Source organism: Pongo abelii, chromosome 11 (genome assembly GCF_028885655.2).
Source record: "Pongo abelii isolate AG06213 chromosome 11, NHGRI_mPonAbe1-v2.0_pri, whole genome shotgun sequence".
Lineage (NCBI taxonomy): Eukaryota > Metazoa > Chordata > Mammalia > Primates > Hominidae > Pongo > Pongo abelii.
Window position 1 is genome coordinate 119,431,231 of NC_071996.2, and position 20,798 is coordinate 119,452,028.

At 42.1% G+C, this 20,798-nt stretch overlaps 1 protein-coding gene across 1 annotated transcript in view; it reads right to left on the bottom strand.

Moving 5' to 3' along the window:
- Nucleotides 1–5,808: 5,808 nt before the first annotated feature.
- PECR (peroxisomal trans-2-enoyl-CoA reductase) overlaps nt 5,809–20,798 on the bottom strand; it is a 43,498-nt gene continuing 28,508 nt past the window's right edge. The window contains 4 exon segments of the mRNA NM_001133827.2: nt 5,809–6,713; nt 11,133–11,244; nt 16,742–16,852; nt 18,922–19,018. Coding sequence (NP_001127299.1) covers nt 6,628–6,713; nt 11,133–11,244; nt 16,742–16,852; nt 18,922–19,018 — 406 coding nt within the window. The 3' untranslated portion in view covers nt 5,809–6,627.

Here is a 20,798-nt window from a genome sequence, read left to right on the forward strand (position 1 = left end):
TCATGAACCACCATAAACTACGGGAAGCTCAGTGCAAACTCCCTCCTGTTTCTCCCCGGTATTTTATATGTAGTCAGCTCACTCTTCCCCATGTTACCCCCACCCAAATAATTCATTCTGGGCTCAATAGTCGCTAGTTTTGATGTAGCATACCTTTCTTGAATATGGTTTAGAATCTTCCTGCTGGTTGGTCTTATTTCAATAGATGCCTTCTTTGCTGAAATGAAATCCTTGTAAACAAGGAGTGCAGAAGAAATACCAAAGGAAGAAACTAAAGTTCAAGTTGAAGCTTTGCAACCAGGTCTTGAATCCTAAGAAGCCACTGCTCAGACAGGCTGGTGTTCCACAACTAACAACAATTATTTGAATCCAAATAATTCATTCATAATTCATGAGGCCATTTTCATTTTACACATTTTAAACCTTTACACCTTTTAGTTGGGGAACTTCTAAACTTACCCAAAGATTGAGAGACTAGTAGAATTAACCATATAATGTATAATATAGCTACAGACAGATAATGTATAATGTATAATGTCTCTGCCACCCAGCTTAGACAATTATTACCATGCTGCCAATCTCATTTCACCAACCCCCCTTCCTCCATTTTTTTAAGTTGGAATATTTTAAAGTAAATCCTAGAAATCAACATTTCTTAATTAAAAAATAATAACAACTGCCATGCCATTATCAAGTCAAACAAAATGACCAGTAAGTCTGCATACAAATTCCTCAGCTGTCTCAGTGCCCTCACAAGAGCATGTAAGTGGTAGAAGCTGGGATTCGAACCCAAGCAGTTGGACTCCAGTGCACTCTAAAATCTGTACTTCATGGAAAGAGAGAATCCAACAAGAGCTCTGCAGGAACTGGCAGAAAAGGGCAAAATAAGCAGAGAAACAGGATGCCAGAAAGCAGCAAGCAGAAAGGTCAGTAACCTCAGCAAAAGAAGGGGATTTCAAGATATTTCCTGTTGGGGAACTGAAGACCTCAAGGAGAGCAAGTCTGAAGGCTGCAGACAAGAACAGGTGGTGGGCCTATCTATCCTGGAGTGGGGAGGAGACCCCTGTAAGGCAATGTGAATGCTGACGGCATCAGGACTTGCCAGATCCTAAGACTCTGACTCCCACCAGGCAGAACGCAGGAGTGCCTCTCACTAGACTGAGGCACGGCTGCTTGAAAGCTGGCACTAACCCACAGAGGGCCTTGGTTATCATACAAATCAGAAATAGTGTTGCCCAGGATAAGATCCAAAACAGCCTAGAGATTTGGCTGTCTTAAAACATGGGCTCAATAATCGCTAGTTCTGATGTAGCATACCATTCTTGAATATGGTTTAGAATCTTTCCGCTGGTTGATCTTATTTCAATAGATGCCTCCTTTGCTGAAATGAAATCCTTGTAAACAAGGAGTGCAGAAGAAATACCAAAGAAAGAAACTAAAGCTCAAGTTGAAGCTTTGCAACCAGGTCTTGAATCCTAAGAAGCCACTGCCCAGACAGGCTGGTGTTCCACAACTAACCACAAGGTGGCACTGCTTTGAGTCAAGCCCCAGGTCGTGTTAAAAAATGAATGAAATCAATGGTGAAGTTTTACAGTTGCAGAATAGCCAAGTGGCAACCATGAAAAGAAACCCCTTAGACCTCCTGCTATGGGAAACAAAATTGATTGGCTGTGGGTCCCAGCTGCTGCCCATCTCTATCCACCACTGCCTTTCCCCTCGGGCTGCTCCGGGCCTGTGACAAACACAGCCCTGCTGTCCATAGGGACAAGGGTGGCTCCCATGGGTGACTTTGACTTGAGGACTTCCCATCCACCTGATCCTCCCTTTCTTGGACTGTACTGCAGTCTGTGATTTTTTTCTCCTACCCAATTCCCTTCCTTCTCTCTCTCCTTCACAGTTGTCAGAACTTCATTATAGCCCTATTCAGGAGTGGCCCCGTGATGGTGGAGATGGAAGATCTTTCTAATGGACAGCGTGCAAGGGTGCAACTGGTATCTACAAGGGAATGAAAAGTGGCCCGAGATGAGAATATATACAGTGGCCAGGAAACAAGGTCTGGGATAGAGGCCTACGGATGAGCCCAGGGGAGTGGGGCGCTCCAGGGGAGTGTCATTTCCGCCTCCCACGTTAATGTCCCCAGAATGCAATCCTCATGGAAGAGGCATACAACAACCAAGCAGCCTAGAAGATTCGGCCGGTTGATAGCTGGCCTTCATCACTGGCCAGCCCAGAACTGGTGTGACAGGCACAGGGATGCAGGGAGGCTGTAGATGGCCCTTTAGCATGGACTCCCCATTAACCAAAGTCAATGGAGCTGTTGCTGCCTCTGAACAACCTGCCTGCAACATTGACCATTGCTGAGCCCTGAAGTGGCATTGCTCCTTAAGGAGACCAATGGGCCATGGGATGGCCAGTCGACAAGCAGCAGGCTCCAGATGTATTGCTCCTCTGTTCCGTGAAAATGGATCTGGGCCCTCTAAGTTGTTTCCCTGGGCCAGGGGGCTCTGAAGCTTTGTCAGGAGAGGATGATGGAGAGACATTAGAGGAGGAAGAGGGTTTTGCTTCCTGACCTGTGCAGTGCAGACCGCTCCGCAGGAGTGCTAAGCAGCTCCAGCTTCCCAGCATCTCCCTCGGGGAGTTTTGCATCAGAGGCCTCTGGTAGGACATCTCTCTGTGCAGTTTTCCCCAGGACCCCAGAGGGCAGGTTTCTAGCAAGTTCCACCAGCAGAGCACCAGAGACTTCTCTGCCCTCCACTGAGCCACAGCCTTGCCCTCCCTACTCAATCTGGGTGTCAGCCCCAGGGGTGCCGTGGAGGGCTCTTCTTTTTTTTTTTTTCGACACAGTGTCTTACTCTGTCACCTAGGCTGGAGTGCAGTGGCGCAATCTTGGCTCACTGCAATCTCTACCTCCCAGGTTCAAGTGATTCTCCTGCCTTAGCTTCACTAGTAGCTGGGACTAAAGACACCGGCCACCGGCCCGACTAATTTTTTATATTTTCAGTAGAGACAGGGTTTCACCATGTTGGCCAGGCTGGTCTCGAACTCCTGATCTCAGGTGATCCACCCACATCAGCCTCCCAAAGTGCCGGGATTCCAGACGTGAATCACCGCGCCCGGCCAGGGCTCTTCTTTTGAGCTCTCACTCTTAGTCCTGGTGGTGCAGGCTACTCCCGATATCTGCTATTCTCATGTTCAAGTTCTTTTTACTTCCTACTAGCCAGTCCTTCACTACTTCAACCTGCTGTGATAATCACTCTTCACTATTAACTGTCTTGTTCAAATTGCCGTGTGGTTTCTGCATCACTCGTCATAGTGATAGATGCCTCTTCCAGGCAAGAGTTTGTCTTTCCTGCCTGCAGGGACTCAGACACCATGACTATTTGGGGGCTATAGAAAGCCTGGTCCATAGGCATGGAATCCCATGGGGCATAGCATCCAATCAGGTGACTCACTTCCCAGTGAAGGAGATGAAAGAGTGAGCCCCTGGTTGTGGAACCACTGTCCGTCCACACCCCGCACCATCCATAGGCAGCCAGCCTCACAGAGGGCTTGAACAACCAAGACCCGGCTGAAGGGCCAGGATGGAGTGCTGTCTTCAAGGATGCACGTCCCCAGTAGGTTTGGAACCATGTCTGGGATCTGGTGGGTGAAACTGGGAGTGGCCCTGCATTCCATCATTTCCAATGATCTGCTGCAGGATTTAAGGAGCATAGCAGCACTGGAAATCCTGGTCCCAAAGAGGGAGGATCTTGCCAGGGGATGTGAGGTCCCAGTGAGCTACAAACTATGACTGATGCCGGAACTGATCTCTGAACTCCCTTTGTCCAGGCACCAGCAGGAGGAGACAGAGTTACTTTTACACAGTAGAGAATCCACATGACCCATTGAGTGCCCGGTGGTATTCCTGTGGGCCACTGTAAATGTGAATGCATACTTTCAGCAAGCTGTCTTAAGAAGGCATCACTTTGCTGCAATCTGAGATGCCTCCTGCCCAATCCTCTCTCCCCTCTGTTTTACAGGGGTCAGCCTTGCAGCATGGTCTGAAGGCCATCACTGCCTTCTCTGGCTCCCTGCCCTTATCCTCTACAGGCCTGGTGCCCAATAAGTATCATGCAAATCTCATTATGTCTGGGCACCTGCTTTTCAGAGGACCTGAACTAACATAAGCCACAAACCATAAGATTAGTGTGTGGGGGAGGTATAATGTTTACAAGGATCATCTTTATCAACAAACTCTTTTTACATAAATATAGAATTTTCATTTTGTTTCCTATGTTTCAGTTATACGCCGTGGGCATCATGGCCTTATCCTTTACAGCACTCGTGTTCTCTCTCTCTTTCTCTCTCTCATTCTCTCTCTACTGTAAGCTCAGTAAAGACAAGATACATACGTATTTTTTCACCATTGCATGTCTGACTCCTAGCATAATGCTAAATACATAGTAGGTGCTCCAAATTATTAAGCCTATTCAAGAACAGTCACTCTACAACAAAATTTACTAAGCATAGTTGCAAAAGTACATTATTGACAGAATACTATTATGATGTATATAAGAGTCCTGGATAATAAATTCATAATTCTAAAATATAGATAATGACCAGCTGTCCAGTGATAGTCTAAGAAGAAGCTCTAATAAGGAGTTGTACCTAAGTTTAGTGCTACATAGGCAGGTTCTGTGCCTTAAGCAGAAATAAATGGCAACGCTATGGAGATTTAAGGAGTCGATGGCAGTCATTAACACAGGTCATGTGAAAGCAAGCCCTGCCTTTTCCATCTTCTCCACCAACCTGTATTAGGGCCACTTTTCCCTCTAACATGGTTTGTAATTCTCAGTTGTTATGATATTATCAGTTCCAGAAGGCCACTGTTAAAGTGCTATCTGGGAGGAAAATGAAGCTTTCTGATCTTCTCACATTATTAGTATGACCACAAAATTTAAGGACACACTCACTCTCAGGGGCAATTCTGCACTGGCACAAACCTGACAATGGAGAATACCTCCTTAAATGCTGCACCCTCAGCACCTCATTAGCCTCTCCCTCATGCTAGCCTTGCTTGGGAGCATGAGAAAGCTGCAGATTCTGGGTCCCAAACCCCAGAGCTTGGTAAATCACACACTTTAAAATGAGTGTTAATGACAGGCCGGGCATGGTGGCTCTCACCTGGAATCCCAGCAATTTGGGAGGCCAAAGCAGGCGGATCACTTAAGGTCAGGAGATCAGGACCAGCCTGGCCAATATGGTGAAACACCATCTCTACTAAAAATACAAAAATTGGCTGGGCGCGGTGGTGCACACCTGTCATCCCAGCTACGCAGGAGGCTGAAGCAGCAGAATCACTTGAACCCGGGAGGTGGAGGTTGCAGTGAGCTGAGATTACGCTACTGCACTCCAGCCTGGGTGACAGAGTGAGACTCCATCTCAAAAACAAACAAATAAATAAATAAATAAATAAATAAAGTGAGTGTTCATGATAAAAAAAAAATAGCTACTTCACCTCAGATACTTGAAAGAACTTTGATTAAGAGAAAGAATGAACATATTCAATCTGCCAAAGGCATTTCTTCAGTAAGGGTCTAACTATCAGACTGCAGCCACAGAAGGCAGAATATGGAACCCTAATACATTTGCATACAATTGAAATTTTGTTTTTGCCTACAAAAGGAGATGCATGGAAAAAAGGGAATACTTTGGACAGAAAATTAAGACACAAATCAGGCACTGCCAAAAATAAATCACATAAAACTTTTTCTTTAAGAGAATTTATACAAATTTGACTTCATGAACAAAAGAAACTACACATCAATAATTACCATAAGGCTTTATTGCTCCAAAAGTATTTGCCACCAAAAATAAGTCATTGTATAATTCTAATTTTAATAATCTTAATTATGACACAATTTATATTTATTTTCTACCTTTATAATTTTGTTGTTGTTGTTTGTGTTTTTGTTTTTTGGGTTTTTCTTGAGATGTAGTCTCACTCTGTAGCCCAGGCTGGACTACAGTAGCATGATCTCAGCTCACTGCAACCTCTGCCTCCTGGGTTCAAACGATCCTCCTGCCTCAGTCTCCCAAGTACCTGGGACTACAGTTGTGTGCCACTGCGCCCGACTAATTTGTGTTTTTGTTGTTGTTGTTGTTGTTGTTGTTTTTCAGTAGAGACAGGGTTTTACCATGTTGGCCAGCCTGGTCTTGAACTCCTGACCTCAGCTGACCCGCCTGCCTCGGCCTCCCAAAGTGCTGGAATTACAGGCGTGAGCCACTGCGTCTGGCCTCTACCTTTACAATTAAATAATAAAATCTTCTGGGAGTTCATGATCCCTAGAATTATCATTGATTTAAAATTATTCCATTTTTCAAATACTTTTCTTAGAAATAAAAAGTAAAATCATTAAAATATGTTAATTTCTGTTACTTATATATTTTGAAATCATAGGTTAAAAGACTTTGATTGGGACATAAGAGTGTATATATTTCAGGAATAGTTTTTCCATAGATATAATTAATAACATATAAAAATCAGAAAAATGTTTTCCATACCAACTATAAGCTTTTAAAAAGTACAGAAGCATATCCTCAAGATGTGAAGGCACTGGAGGATGGAGGACACCTTGTTTCCTCAGCTCAGAGCTTAGCTTTTTCCTTAAAAGTCTCCTTCATCCTTTTGACAACAGAAAGGTCCCCTGCTCCCTTGGGCCAGTTGTCATGATCTGTTAAAGAAGTGGAAAGCCTCCTGTCACTTGCAAATCTCATTCGTCCTCTTCATTCCCACCAAATCCTCTTGTTAATTTCCCTGGTTCACACATTTTCTCAGCACCAAAAAATAAATCCTTAGGGCAAACATTTGAGAAAAGACTTCAATTTGAATCTCAGGTCTGTCACGCGTTAGCTTTCCTGAATTTTGGCACATGACTCTTCCTGAGTCTCAGTTTCCTCCCCTATTAAAGGATATAACAATATCTACCTTTTACAGTTGTGAGGGTTAAACGTGACACCATGTGTGCTGTGCTTAGCATACTGTGGATTGTCAAGAAATAGTGTCTCCTTAATAATCACAATTTAAAAATAGTGTCCTTACTTTGTACCAGGCACTGCCACTTGCCTCTCCAGCATCCAGGTCCCCATCTCTTCTTTCCAACAGCTTGTTTCCATTTAAGGATCTAGAAGGTGCCAGGGAAGCTTGGCACCAAGGCATGTGGTCTAAGCTAAGTCAGTCAGTGCACTATAACCCCACCACAGTTATTGGTTGGAAATGGACATTTGCATAAGCTGATCGAATACAGAGTGGATCTCAGAATTTTGTTAGAAATTCTGGAACAAAGTCACTCCTCCAGCCCTCTCTCTCTCTGTCCATCTGGGTATGAACACAGAAGTATCAGCCTTACACATAGAAACAGCAGGCAGCCATCCTGCAATGAGGAGAGCCTGCCTTAAGATAGAGCCAACCATGGAGGCAAAAACAGGAAACGGGAAAAACTTGTCCTTGATGAGATCAGTGAGCTACTAAGTCAAGTCTTACCTGTTTTTCAGTTATGTGAGCCAGCGAATTCCTTTACTGATGAGCCCATTTTGAGTTGTGACTAAAAGCATCCAATTCGACAAAAGACTTTATTTTTTTAATTTTTATTTTTTGAGACAGGGTCTCGCTCTGTCACCCAGGCTGGAGTGCAGTTGTGCGATCATGGCTCACTGCAACCTCGACTTCCCGGGCTCCAGTGATCCTCCCACCTAAGCCTCCCAAGTAGCTGGGACTACAGGCACATGCCACCATGCCAGGCTAATTTTTTAAATGTTTTGTTGAGACGGAGTTTCACCAGGTTACCCAGGCTGGTCTTGAACTCCTGGGATCAAGCAATTGGCCAACCTTTGCCTCCCAATGTGCTGAGAGTATGGGTGTGAGCCATGGTGCCCAGCCCCTGACATAGGGCTTTAAATGTGCATTATCTAAGGCCGGGCACAGTGGCTCATGCCTGTAATCCCAGCACTTTGGGAGGCCAACGCAGGCGGATCACCTGAGATCAGGAGTTCGAGACTAGCCTGGCCAACATGGTGAAACTCCATCTCTACTAAAACTACAAAAAAATTAGTGGGGCGTGGTGTCGGGCGCCTGTAATCCCAGCTACTCTGGATCCTGAGGCAGGAGAATCGCTTGAACCCAAGAGGCGGAGATTGCAGTGAGCTGAAATCATGTCACTGCACTCCAGCCTGGGCAACAAGAGTGAGACTCTGTATCAAAAAAAAAAGAAAAAGAAAAAGTCCTTATCTAATTTGATCCTCCCAACAGCTCTATGAAATAAATACTGTATGTGTCCCTGCATATAAGAACAAAATAGAGGCTTATAGAAATTAACTTTCTCACAAGCATACAGCTAATAAGGATAGAGCCAAGTTTCCATCTTAGACATTCTCACTTTGGAGCTGCCAATCTTAAAAGAAAACACCGTAATGAAAGGCTGAATACTCTCATTATTCAGGGGGCAGTATATTCTTAAAAGATAGACGTACCCGCTTTCCTCAAAAACTTAAAAAAATATTTTTAATGATAAAAAGTGTTAGAATTACAAAAGAAAATCATTTCACTGAAGGCCTAAGGAAAAAGCTATTTGAAATTTCTTTCCCTTCTAAAGGTAAAACAGTGCAACCTACGATAAGAAACAGTGACTGAATTCTACTGTGAGAGAAGTGGAAAGATTCTCTCCACCCTCACTACTTGGAATTTTTTTCAGAAAACAATATGGCAAAACCATGTAGGTATTTCTTCTTTCCAACCAAGACCCTTAAAACCACAGTATCTTATCGACATCACCACATTGATGTTATTAGTAATGAAATACATGTGGGAGGGGAAAATAATAAGTAAAATTAAAGTTCTATACTGTGATATTGTGAAACATACATTTGGTCTTCAACCCCATCTCCTGCATACAACTCCTAGTATCCTAGACTCTCCAAAATGATGTGTTCTTATATGTTAATGATTGACTGATGGCTGGCAGCCCCTAGTTAGCTTCAGTATAGGGGCTGGTCACCAGACAAACCAAGGCATGATTACAGGGTTGGGACCTTCAGCTCATACCCACCCCACAACCTCTGGGGAGGTAAGAGGGGCTGAAGGTTAAGTTGATCACCAGTGGCTGATGGTTTAATCAACCATGCCTATGTAATGAAGCCTCCATAAAAACCCAAAGGACTGGGTTCAAGAGCTTCCAGATAGCTGAACACATGAAGGTTCCTGGCAGGTGGTGGGGCCAAAAAGGACACAGAAGCTATGTGCCCCTTCTCACATGCCTTGCCCTGTGCACCTCTTCGGCTGTATCTCCTGTAATATCCTTTATCATAAACCAGTAAATCGAAGTGTTTTCCTGAGTTGTGTGAGCTGCTCTAGCAAATTACTCCAACCCAAAGAGGGGGTCATGGGAACCCCAACTTGAACCTAGTCAGTCCGAAGTTTTGGAGGCCCAGACTTGTGACGGTGTCCAAAGCAGGGGGCATCTTGTGGGACTAAGCCCTCAGCCTGTGGGATCTGACCCTATCTCCAGTGTCAGAACTGAATGAGAGGATGCCCAGCTGGGGTCTGCTGCAGAACTGCTTGCTTGGTTGGTGTGTGGGGGAAGTAACCCCAAACAGCTGGTCACAGAAGTCTTCTGTGCTAATGGTTGTTGCGTCGTGAGAGCAGAGGAAAACCAGTTTGAGTTTTTGCTTGCCTCTCAGATATACCAATCATTTATTAATGCAAAAAAGGCCTTAAGCCTTGATCAGACTGTCAGCACCTGAAAGAGTACGTAGACCCTGGGTCCTTGATATGAAATTCAAATTCACCTGGGTTACATCAACCATATGTTAATTTGCTAGTAGCCACTTAATTATTTTTAACAACAGAAATTCAATACACTTGCATTTTATATCCTTTACTACATTTTTGGAGTGATTTAGTTATTAGCTTAGATACACTTTTTAACTTCTGTGGATTTGTTTTGTTGTTTATAAAACTAGGATACTGGACTTTGTGATCTTTTAGGACCCTTCAAACCGCAAAGTTCTGTTATCTAGTCATGAGATACACACACACACACACACCCATAAAGGCATTTGCATGTAATATCAATATTTGATTTAAACTTATAAAAATTCTGGGGTTTTTTCTTGAGACAGCGTCTTGCTTTGTCTCCCAAGCTGGAGTGCAGTGGCATGATCTTGGCTCACTGCAATCTCCGCCTCCTGGGTTTAAGCGATTCTCCTGCCTCAGCCTCCCAAGTAGCTGAGACTACAGGTGCCCACCACCAAACCCGACTGTTTTTTATATATATATATTTTTATTTATTTATTTATTTATTTATTTATTTTGAGACAGAGTCTTGCTCTGTCGCCCAGGCTGGAGTGCAGTGGCACAATCTTGGCTCACTGCAACCTCTGCCTCCCGGGTTCACACCATTCTCCTGCCTCAGCCTCCCAAGTAGCTGGGACTACAGGCACCCGCCACCAAGCCTGGCTAATTTTTTTGTATTTTTTAGTAGAGACAGGGTTTCACTGTGTTAGCCAGGCTGGTCTCTATCTCCTGACCTCAAGTGATCCACCCGCCTCAGCCTCCCAAAGTGCTGGGATTACAGGCATGAGCCACCATACCTGGCCAAATTTCTGTTTTTGTACATCAAAAATGATGAATACAGAAATTTCATTTGCCTTTATTCAATATATATCTCAAAGAGGGCACAAAATAGCACCATAGCACCCCACCCCACCTAGGAGGCCTGATTCTTCTGCTCAGATACGTAAGCCATTTACCGGAGGAACAAAATGGAATTAAATCTTTAAAACTATAGCACTGTCTTGCCTCTTTTCTGTCTCCTCTTTAGAAACATATACTCATACTGAGAATATTTTTCAGGGTTCAAATTCCACCAACCTATGCATGCACAAAAAGCTAAGTTCTATAATAAAGATAGTTAGATATTTTCTGTGACTAGGAATATTTCATTAAAAAAATCACATCATGAATATAAACATTTTGTACATTTTGATGTTCTATAAGAAAGCACCCTCATCTCTTAAGTAACTACTTTTAATAAATTTTAAACCCCTGAACATGACACAGCACAAAGCTGGTGACTGCTCATTCCTCAGCTGCTCACCTGGTATCTCATACGAGTGAGTATAGAGACTCCGGCCCCCATCCACATCCACCGACTGTCCAGTGATGAAGGAAGCTGCAGGAGACAGTAGGAAGCAGACCACAGAGGAGACCTGGAAACAGAAACACACACACACGTGCATAGGTAAAAGCAATTACTCGCCATTTCTAACCGCCTCACATTCCCTAGTAAAGACATCTCAAAGCACATGATTGTAACATGAATCCAACAGTGTATGCATGTGCACCACAACCTCAGAGTACATAGACACCTTCCTTTTCCTACAACTTCCCTTTCTACCTGAGCATCACCGAAATCAGGTAGGTGACTAGGGTAAAAGTGGCAAGGTATGCGGGAGCCTTAGACGGTGTCAAGCAAGCTACATGACGTCAAGAAGCCATAAGTGAACTCAGTGCTTCAGCTCTGCTCTTTCCCATTTCAAACAATTCACTTCCTTCTGTGCCTTTCATTGTCCTCCACAACCCCATTTTCCATCACTACCTTGTGCCTTTTATATTTTGGTCCCTGAAATAGTCAATGTGTCTGTTTAGCAATAAACTAGCATTCTGGTTTGTTCAGTCTGTGGTCCTGTCAGGCCAAAAGCCCAGCAACACACATTCAAAGGAGCTCTCTACAAGAGGAACTTCAAAAACTTAGCCAGGCACAGTGGCGGGCACTTGTGGTCCCAGCTCCTTTGGAGGCTGAGGTGGGAGGATTGCTTGGGCCTAGGAGGTTGCAGTGAGCTGAGACTGCACCACTACATTCCAGCTTGGGTGACAGAGTGAGACTCCATTTCAAAAAAAATAAATAAATAAACCAAAGGCACTTCAGACTCCCACCGTACTCCTTAAAAATTCAAATAGGGAACTGATGAGTTCAGCAACACCTACTCCCAACCCAAACAGAAGGAAGTTATTTCACTGACTTGTAAAGGAGCTCTCACTTGAGGCTGTGGGAAGAAGCAGAGTTTCTCAAACGGTGATGATCCAAAACACCTGCATTAGAATCACTAGGGACGCTTACTGAGACTCCAGATTCCTAGATCCTTCCAGGATCATCGCAATTGTAAGCTCTGGGGTTGAGGTCCCAGAATCTGCAGTTTAAAAGGCCCCCAGGCAGGGCCAGGACTAGGGTGAGGCAAATACGGTGTCGAGGGTGCAAGATTTAAGGAGGTATTTACTCTCAGGTTTGCACAAGTGCAAAATCTTCCCTGAGAGGGAGTGGGTCCTTAAATTTTGTGTCCATGCCCTGCTTGCCTCATCCCAGTCCTGGTCCTATATTCACAAGGCTATACCTCCTTGAGACTCTAAGAGCTTGGAGAGCAGCCAAGCCTTCTCTCCATCCTTGTATTCCCAGCAGCTAGTACAGTGCTGCACTATCTAAAACGAGGCCACTAGCCATAGTCGCCTACTCAAACACTTTCAATATGACTGGTCCAAATTGAGACGTGCCGTAAGTATACAACACACACTGGATTTTGATGACTGAGCATGGGAAAAATAAGGTAAAATATCTCATTAATCCTGAATGCTCCAAGGGGTGAAGAAAATAATCTCCATTTTTCATTGTTGATTACATGTTGAAATGACGATGTTTTGGATGTATTAGGCTAAGTCAAATATACTATTAAAATTAATTTCACCTCTTTTTACTTTATGTGGCTCCTGGAAAGTTTAAAATTACAAATGTGACTCTTAGTATATTTCTACTGGACAGGACTGGTATAGAATTCACTATTTAAAAGGTCCCACATTACTGCGAAAAGGCAGATTGTACTGAGACATGGTAACAAGCAACAGAGCTGGTTTTAACCCTGTTTGATCCAGCAGTGACAACTCAGCCAATGAACGTTTGTTAAAGTCAGCCCATCAAAAAGAGACTTGCTCCAATGAGCTCCTTTCTGAAATGCCATCCAGACAACAACCATCCCACCCAAGTAGTCACAACCTCTAACAATCTGTAAACCACACTCCCTCAAAAACACAAAAAACTGGCCAGGCGCAGTGGCTCACGCCTGTAATCCCAGCACTTTGGGAGGCCGAGGCAGGTGGATCACCTGAGGCCAGGAATTCGAACCAGCCTGGCCAACTTAGTGAAACCCTGTCTCTACTAAAAATACAAAAATTAGCCGGGCATACTGGTGCATGACTGTTAATCCCAGCTACTTAGGAGGCTAAGGCAAGAGAATCGCTTGAACCAAAAAAAAAAAACAAACAAAAAAACACAAATGGTTTTTGTTTCTTTTTTTAAATGAGGCTATTTTAAAGTAAATGTTATTTATGTTAACATGTACTCCTTTATTACTATTTTTAAATGAATTAATAATATTTCTTAAATTTTGGTTTTAATTTCTAATGCAGCAAATATAGATAATGTAAACCACATAAAGTATATATATATATTTTATATTATATTATATTATATTAAATTAAAATAATATAAATATATTATTTTATATTATATATATTATATATAATATATATTTATATGTAATATATTTATATTATATATATATTATATAAATATATATTTATATAATATATATATTATATATATAATATATAATATATATTATATATAAATATATATTTTTATATATAATATATTTTTTTAATATATATATATATATTTTTTTTTTTTGAGAAGGAGTCTCACTCTGTCACTCAGGCTGGAGTGCAGTGGCGCAGTCTCTGCTCACTGCAACCTCCATGTCCCGGGTTCAAGAAATTGCCCTGCTTCAGCCTCCCAGGTAACTGGGACTACAGGCACATGCCACCATGCCTGGCTAATTTTTGTATTTTTTAGTGTAGACGGGGTTTTGCCATGTGGGCCAGGCTGATCTTGAACTCCTACCTCAAGTGATCCGCCTGCCTCAGGCTTCCAAAGTGTTGGGATTACAGGTGTGAACCACTGTGCCTAGCCTCCCAAACAAAGTATTCTATCCAAAATAAAAATGTAATATAATTCCCTTGATTAAAATTCATTAAATATTACTCTTAGTTTTCAGAATACAAATCCAAAGACCTTGGTTAACATGGCTCATCAAATGTCTGATTTAACAGTATCTTCCAAAATACAATGCAAGTCTATTTTGGTTCAGGAACTCTGTTTCTAGAAACATATCCCCTCACACAAGAGTACATGACTATATTCATAATGTTCATTGCAGAATTACTACAAGAACAAAAATGCAAATAAAATCCAAATCATAATGGGATTTGATTATATTACAGTATACACATAACAAGTTTCAGAAAATAACACAGAGCAAATCCTGTTTTCGTAAAAAAAAGTCAATAAATAGGCCAGGCGTGGTAGCTCACGCCTATAATCCTAGCACTTTGGGAGGTCGAGGCAGGTGGATCATCTGAGGTCAGGAGTTCAAGACCAGCCTGACCAGCATGAAGAAACCCTGTCTCTACAAAACTAGCCAGGCATGGTGACGCATGCCTGTAATCCCAGCTACTCTGGAGGCTGAGGCAAGAGAATCGCTTAAACCCAGGAGGTAGAGGTTGTGGTGAGCCGAGATCGTGCCACCGCACTCCAGCCTGGGCAAGAAGAGTGTAACTTCGTCTCAGAAAAAAAAAAAAAAAAAAAGGCAACAAATACAAATTTTTAATGCATGCATAGTACATTTCTGGAAAGACATTCACCAAACTGATAATAAAAGCTAGTTCTAAGCATGATAACTCTTTTAAAGAGTTTCATAGGCTTGCTTTTATAATTATCACTTTAATAAATCTGAAAGTTATTTTGTATATAATACAGGATAGGGAGTCTAATTTATTACTAAAAGGCCAAATGCCCCCAACACTTTGCTGAGTGCTTTATCCTTTCCTTACAAATCGAAATGCTACTTTGACTCCATAAACTCCCACATATGGTTCCAATTCAAGAATCTGTTCTGTTCTACTATTTTTAATATGTTTCATTACCAGCACCAGATGCTGTAAATAAATATAGCTTCATAGTATGTAAATACACAGTACATAAATAAATATAGCTTCATGGTTTCATTACACCATGAAGGGTAATCCTCTCATTATTCATTTTCAAAACATTTTTGGCAATTTTTGCATAAATATTTTTGATAGAATCAGCGTGTTAAATTCCCAAAAGATATTAAATTTATAAATTAATTTAGGGAAACCTGACTTTTTAATAAAATTGGTTCTCCCCATCAAGGAATATTATATGCCCCTAATCTGGTCTTTTTGCTGCTCCACAGAAAAAGGGGTTTTTTTGTTTTGTTTTTTTCATTTATGAAACTGACGCACTGCCTACTGCCCTAAGCAGGCAAGTGATTTTCTTTTTCTTTTTCATTTAGAGGTAAGTTTACTACTAGTTATTTTCATTTTTATTATTGTGGGAAAGACATCCTTTTCTTTTTTCTTTTTTTTATTTTATTTTATTTTTTGAGATAGAGTCTTGTTCTGTCGCCCAGCCTGGAGTGCAGTGGTGCGATCTTGGCTCACTGCAAGCTCCACCTCCCAGGTTCATGCCATTCTCCTGCCTCAGCCTCCCAAGTAGCTGGGACTACAGGTGCCCGCCACCACGCCTGGGTAATTTTTTTGTATTTTTAGTAGAGGTGGGGTTTCACCATGTTAGCCAAGATGGTCTCGATCTTCAGACCTCATGATCCACCCACCTCGGCCTTCCAAAGTGCTGGGATTACAGGCGTGAGCCACTGCATCTGGCCTCGTTTTCTTAAAAAAAAAAAAAAAAATTACATTTCACAACTGATGCAAAGCTAGGTGTGGTGGCTCACACCTGTAATCCCAGCACTTTGGGAGGCTGAGGTGGGTGTATCACTTAAGGTCAGGAGTTCGAGACCAGCCTGGCCAACATGATGAAACCTCACCTCTATTAAAAGCACAAAAATCAGTCGGGTGTGGTGGCATACACCTGTAATTCCAGCTACTCGGGAGGCTGGGGCAGGAGAATCGCTTGAACCCAGGAGGTGGAGGTTGCAGTGGGTCAAGATCATGCCACTGCACTCCAGCCTGGGCGACAAAGAGACTCTGTCGAAAAAGTCATCGTTGTCATCATCGTCATCATCATCATCCCAGCACTTTGGGAGGCCCAAGTGGGAGTTCAAGCCTGCAGTGAGCTATGATCGTGACACTGTACTTAGCCTGTAACAGAGTGATACACTGTCTCAAGCCAAAAAAAAAAAAAAAGACTGCTCCAAAAAAAAAAAAAAAAAAAAAAGACTGCTGCTGGCAGTTTGGAAAGCCGCTGATTTTACAGACTTCAACCTTAACCGAAATCTCATGTGGAACTTCATATGGCCATAATTGTCTGATTTACTTAGGGTCCTGTGTACCAACAAATGCCATGTAATAAAATAATGTAGCTGAAAATACAGTAAAACAAACTAACAAAAAAAACGCTGTTATTAATTTATACTGCATTCACTCTCAAGTACAGATTGCTGTCAGTAGCCAAAGCACAACCAGCATATCCCTGACAGCCAGAAAGAAGAGGGGAAATGATCTTCTGGCAGTGGGAGAAATAATGTCGTCCAGACCGCATAAAAACGACACTGAATTACAAATTCCAAAGTATAACACACAGCAATTCTAATCAATGCTGGAAATATACCTTACCTCTTCAGGAACACCAATTCGTTTAGCAGGGATTTTCTGAAAAGACTCTTCAAAGAAGCTTTGTCCGTAGGAACCATAGTTCTCCACAGCAGTCTGGGAATAAATAACTCCCTGTGTTTAAAAATAAAACAGGGACAAAATAAAGTACATTACATTAAATTTTAATTATAAAGATATCAAGATAGTCTACTGGCATTTCAAACATTAAGTAGCTTAAGTCAAAAAAAAGTTAACAGTGCTGATATTAAATTTCCTCCATGTTGTCGAAGAAGTACAGTCCCCACCATCCACAAATGGATGATCTGAATGGTTATTTTGTGACCTCCTCTTCCTCCTAACCATGCCCTGGATTTTTTCATGAAAGACTTGTTTTCTGAAGGTCATGATTGTGTAAGTAAATGAAAGAGGCACTTACCTGGGAACAATGGGACAGGGGACTCTGTCTATTTTAGTTTCCATTTGGCTTCTCTGCTTTACAAGAGAAGACTCGGCAATGGCTACGTGAGACTTAGAAAAATGCAATATTTTCTTGGCTTTTTACCTAGATTGAAATCGCAAATAAAGCATTTGAATCTAATACCAATAAACTAAAATTTTAATTGTTTAGGAATTTTTAAATGTATCTTTCACTAGCTTTCTAAGGTCAGGAAAATTACTCAAAAACTGTATCCCAGGCCAGGTGCAGTGGCTCATGCCTGTAATCCCAGCACTTTGCGAGGGTGAAGCTGGAGGATTGCGTGAGCCTAGGAGTTTGAGACCAGCCTGGGCAAAATAGGGAGACTATGTCTCTACAAAAAATATAAAAAAGAATTAGCTGGGCACGGTGGTACACGCCTGTGGTCCCAGCTACTCAGGAGGCTGAGTTGGGAGGATCGCTTGTGCCCAGGAGTTCGAGGCTGCAGTGAGCTGTGATCACACTACCACACTTCAGCCTGGGCAACACAGCAAGACCTTGTCTCAAACATTAAAAAAAAAAAAAAAAATTGTATCTCACAGGATACAGCTATTTGTAATGGATTCAAACTGTTAAATTATGGAGAGGAGGGGAGGAAAGAGAAGTTAAAATAAAATTAGAAAATGTAGCAGTTTTAATAACTTCAAATGATACTGGAGAGATATATTGGTTTCCAATTACACAATATGTTGCCTTTTATTTAAAGAGGATAAAATCTAGAAGTATTAAAATTTGATCATTTAACCAAAAAAGTCTCTGGAAGGCAAACATGAATTAGTATTAGTAGGAACACCTTTGTCAGAGATGAGATTACTAACCTCATGCTTGCAGTCAGTCATGCTTAGTCTTCACTGAGTGGCACAGATAACATCTACTGATATTACAGAGATAAGATCTATAGATAGGCTGGGCGCGGTGGCTCATGCCTATAATCCCAGTACTTTGGGAGGCAGACGTGGGTGGATCATGAAGTCAGGAGATCGAGACCATCCTGGCTAACACAGTGAAACCCTGTCTCTACTAAAAATACAAAAATTAGCCGGGGATGGTGGCACGTGCCTGTAGTCCCAGCTATTCGGGAGGCTGAGGCAGGAGAATCACTTGAACCCAGGAGGCAGAGGTTGCAGTGAGCCAAGATCACACCACTGCTCTCCAGCCTGGGCAAAGACTCCTTCTTTAAAAAAAAAAAAAAAAAAAAAAAAGCCAGAATCAAGAATCACTGGTTTAACATTCTTGACAATCTGGCTGTAAATCAAAGAGTACTTCCATAATGATAATTAGACTTTCTGGGCCGGGTGCAGTGGCTCACGTCTGTAATCCCAGCACTTTGAGAGGCCATGGCGGACAGATCTCCTAAACTCAGGAGTTCGAGACCACCCAGGGCAATATGGTGAAAACCCGTCTCTACTAAAATACAAAAAATTAGCTGGGCATGGTGGCATGTGCCTGTAGTCCCAGCTACTCAGGAGGCTGAGGCAGAAGAATCACTTGAGCCTTGGAGGTGGAGGTTACAGTGAGCCATGATCATGCCACTGCACTCCGGCCTGGACAACAGAGACTCCACCTCAAAAAAAAAAAAGGAAAATTAGACTTTCCATTTTATCTATGTTTTAAAGTCAATCTTTTATGCTATACTTGCATATTACCAAATACCTCTATCAACACCACAAATGGAATCAGAAAAGCATAATTTGTCAATAAATTTCAATATAGATCGTTTACCTACAGGGGCAACACAATTGATCCGTACTCCACTGCAGGCCCATTCCAAAGCTAAAGATTTGGTGAGGTTGTAAACACCTGCTCTTGCAGCTCCAGAATGCCTTTGAAAGACAAAACATAAACATGACAATCAGCTTCTGTTGAATATTTCTCTTGTTCACCAAGCTCACAGGTATGCCAACTACCTGACAGAATTCCACAGGAGACTTCTTGCTATGGAGTCTGTCTTGTTGAGCTTCTGTCTAAACAACGAAGAAAAAACTATGTCCTTCAATATTAAATCCAAGCCACAGCTGATGATCAAGCAAATCTCACATGGCATAGACCCACATAAGACTCCCCAAATCACTATGTAAGAGGAATACTTTGAAGAACTTTGATTATAAAGGAAAACAAATTGGTAATTTTAAGGATTTCAAGCATGTGGTTATTTTTAAAATCAATTTTAAATAACAAAGGAGGCCAGGTGCAGTGGCTCACACCTTTAATCCCAGCACTTTGGGAGGCCAAGGCGGGCGGATCACCTGAGGTCAAGAGTTCAAGACCAGCCTGGCCAACATGGTGAAACCCCATCTCTACTAAAAATACAAAAATTACCAAGCATGGTGGCAGGCATCTGTAATCCCAGCTATTCAGGAGGCTGAGGCAGGAGAATCGCTTGACCCTGGGAGGTGGAGATTGCAGTAAGTTGTTATCACACCACTGCACTCCAGCCTGGGCAACAGAATGAGACTCCATCTCAAAAATAAACGAAGTATGGGGTCTTGTGTAGATAGACACTATGGCTTAGAATTTCTAATGACAAGATCCTCAAAACCAAATACAGGATAATTTAATGTGAGAAAATTAACTTATACAACTAATTAGGAAAATTCAATCAAAAGTATTTGAAATCAGCTGGTAAAAAACAGATTATTTAGTAAATAATGGACTTCCTTTAACATTTATTTTAGCATAGGTTTGCTGGTGATAATTCTTGCAGATTTTATATGTTTGAAAAAGTCTTTAATTCATCTTTGTTTTTGAAAGATATTTCAATGGATAAAGAATTCCAGGTTGGCATGGTTTTTTCTGTTGGCACTTTAAAGATGTTACACCACTAACTTCTAACTTGCATTGGTGCTGATGAGAAATCTGCTTCTGTATACAACGTGTCTTTTTCCTCCAGCTGCTTTTAAGATTTTCTCTTTAGCACTGGTTCTCAGCAATATGATTATGATGTGCCTTGTACACTTTTCTTCATGTTTCTTGTACTGGGGTTTGTTGAGTTTCTTGGATCTATAGGTTTATAGTTTTTATCAAATTTGGAAAATTTTCACCCACAGTGTCTTCAAATTTTTTTCTGTCCCTGTTTCTCATTTCTCTTTCAGAGACTCCAACTGTCTCACAGTTCACGAATGCTGTTTTTGTTTTTTGTGTTTTTGAGACAGAGTTTCGCTCTCTCACCCAGGCTGGAATGCAGTGGCATGATCTCGGTTCACTGCAACCTCTGCTTCCTGGGTTGAAGTGATTCTCCTGCCTCAGCCTCCCAAGTAGCTGGGTTTATAGGAGTGCGCCATCACGCCCGGCTAATTTTTGTATTTTTAGTAGAGATGGGGTTGCAGCATGTTGGCCAGGCTGGTCTCAAACTCCTGACCTCAGATGATCTGCCTGCCTCAGCCTCCCAAAGTGCTGGGATTACAGGCATGATCCAGCACACCCAGCCTCAACTGAACATTTTACAAATTGAGTATGCCTTATGCAAAATGCTTCGAACCAGAAGTGTTTTGGATTTCAAATCTGTTATGATTTTGTTTCTGTTTTTGTTTTTTTGAGACGGAGTCTCGCTCTGTCGCCCAGGCTGGAGTGCAGTGGCACAATCTCGGCTCACTGCAAGCTCCG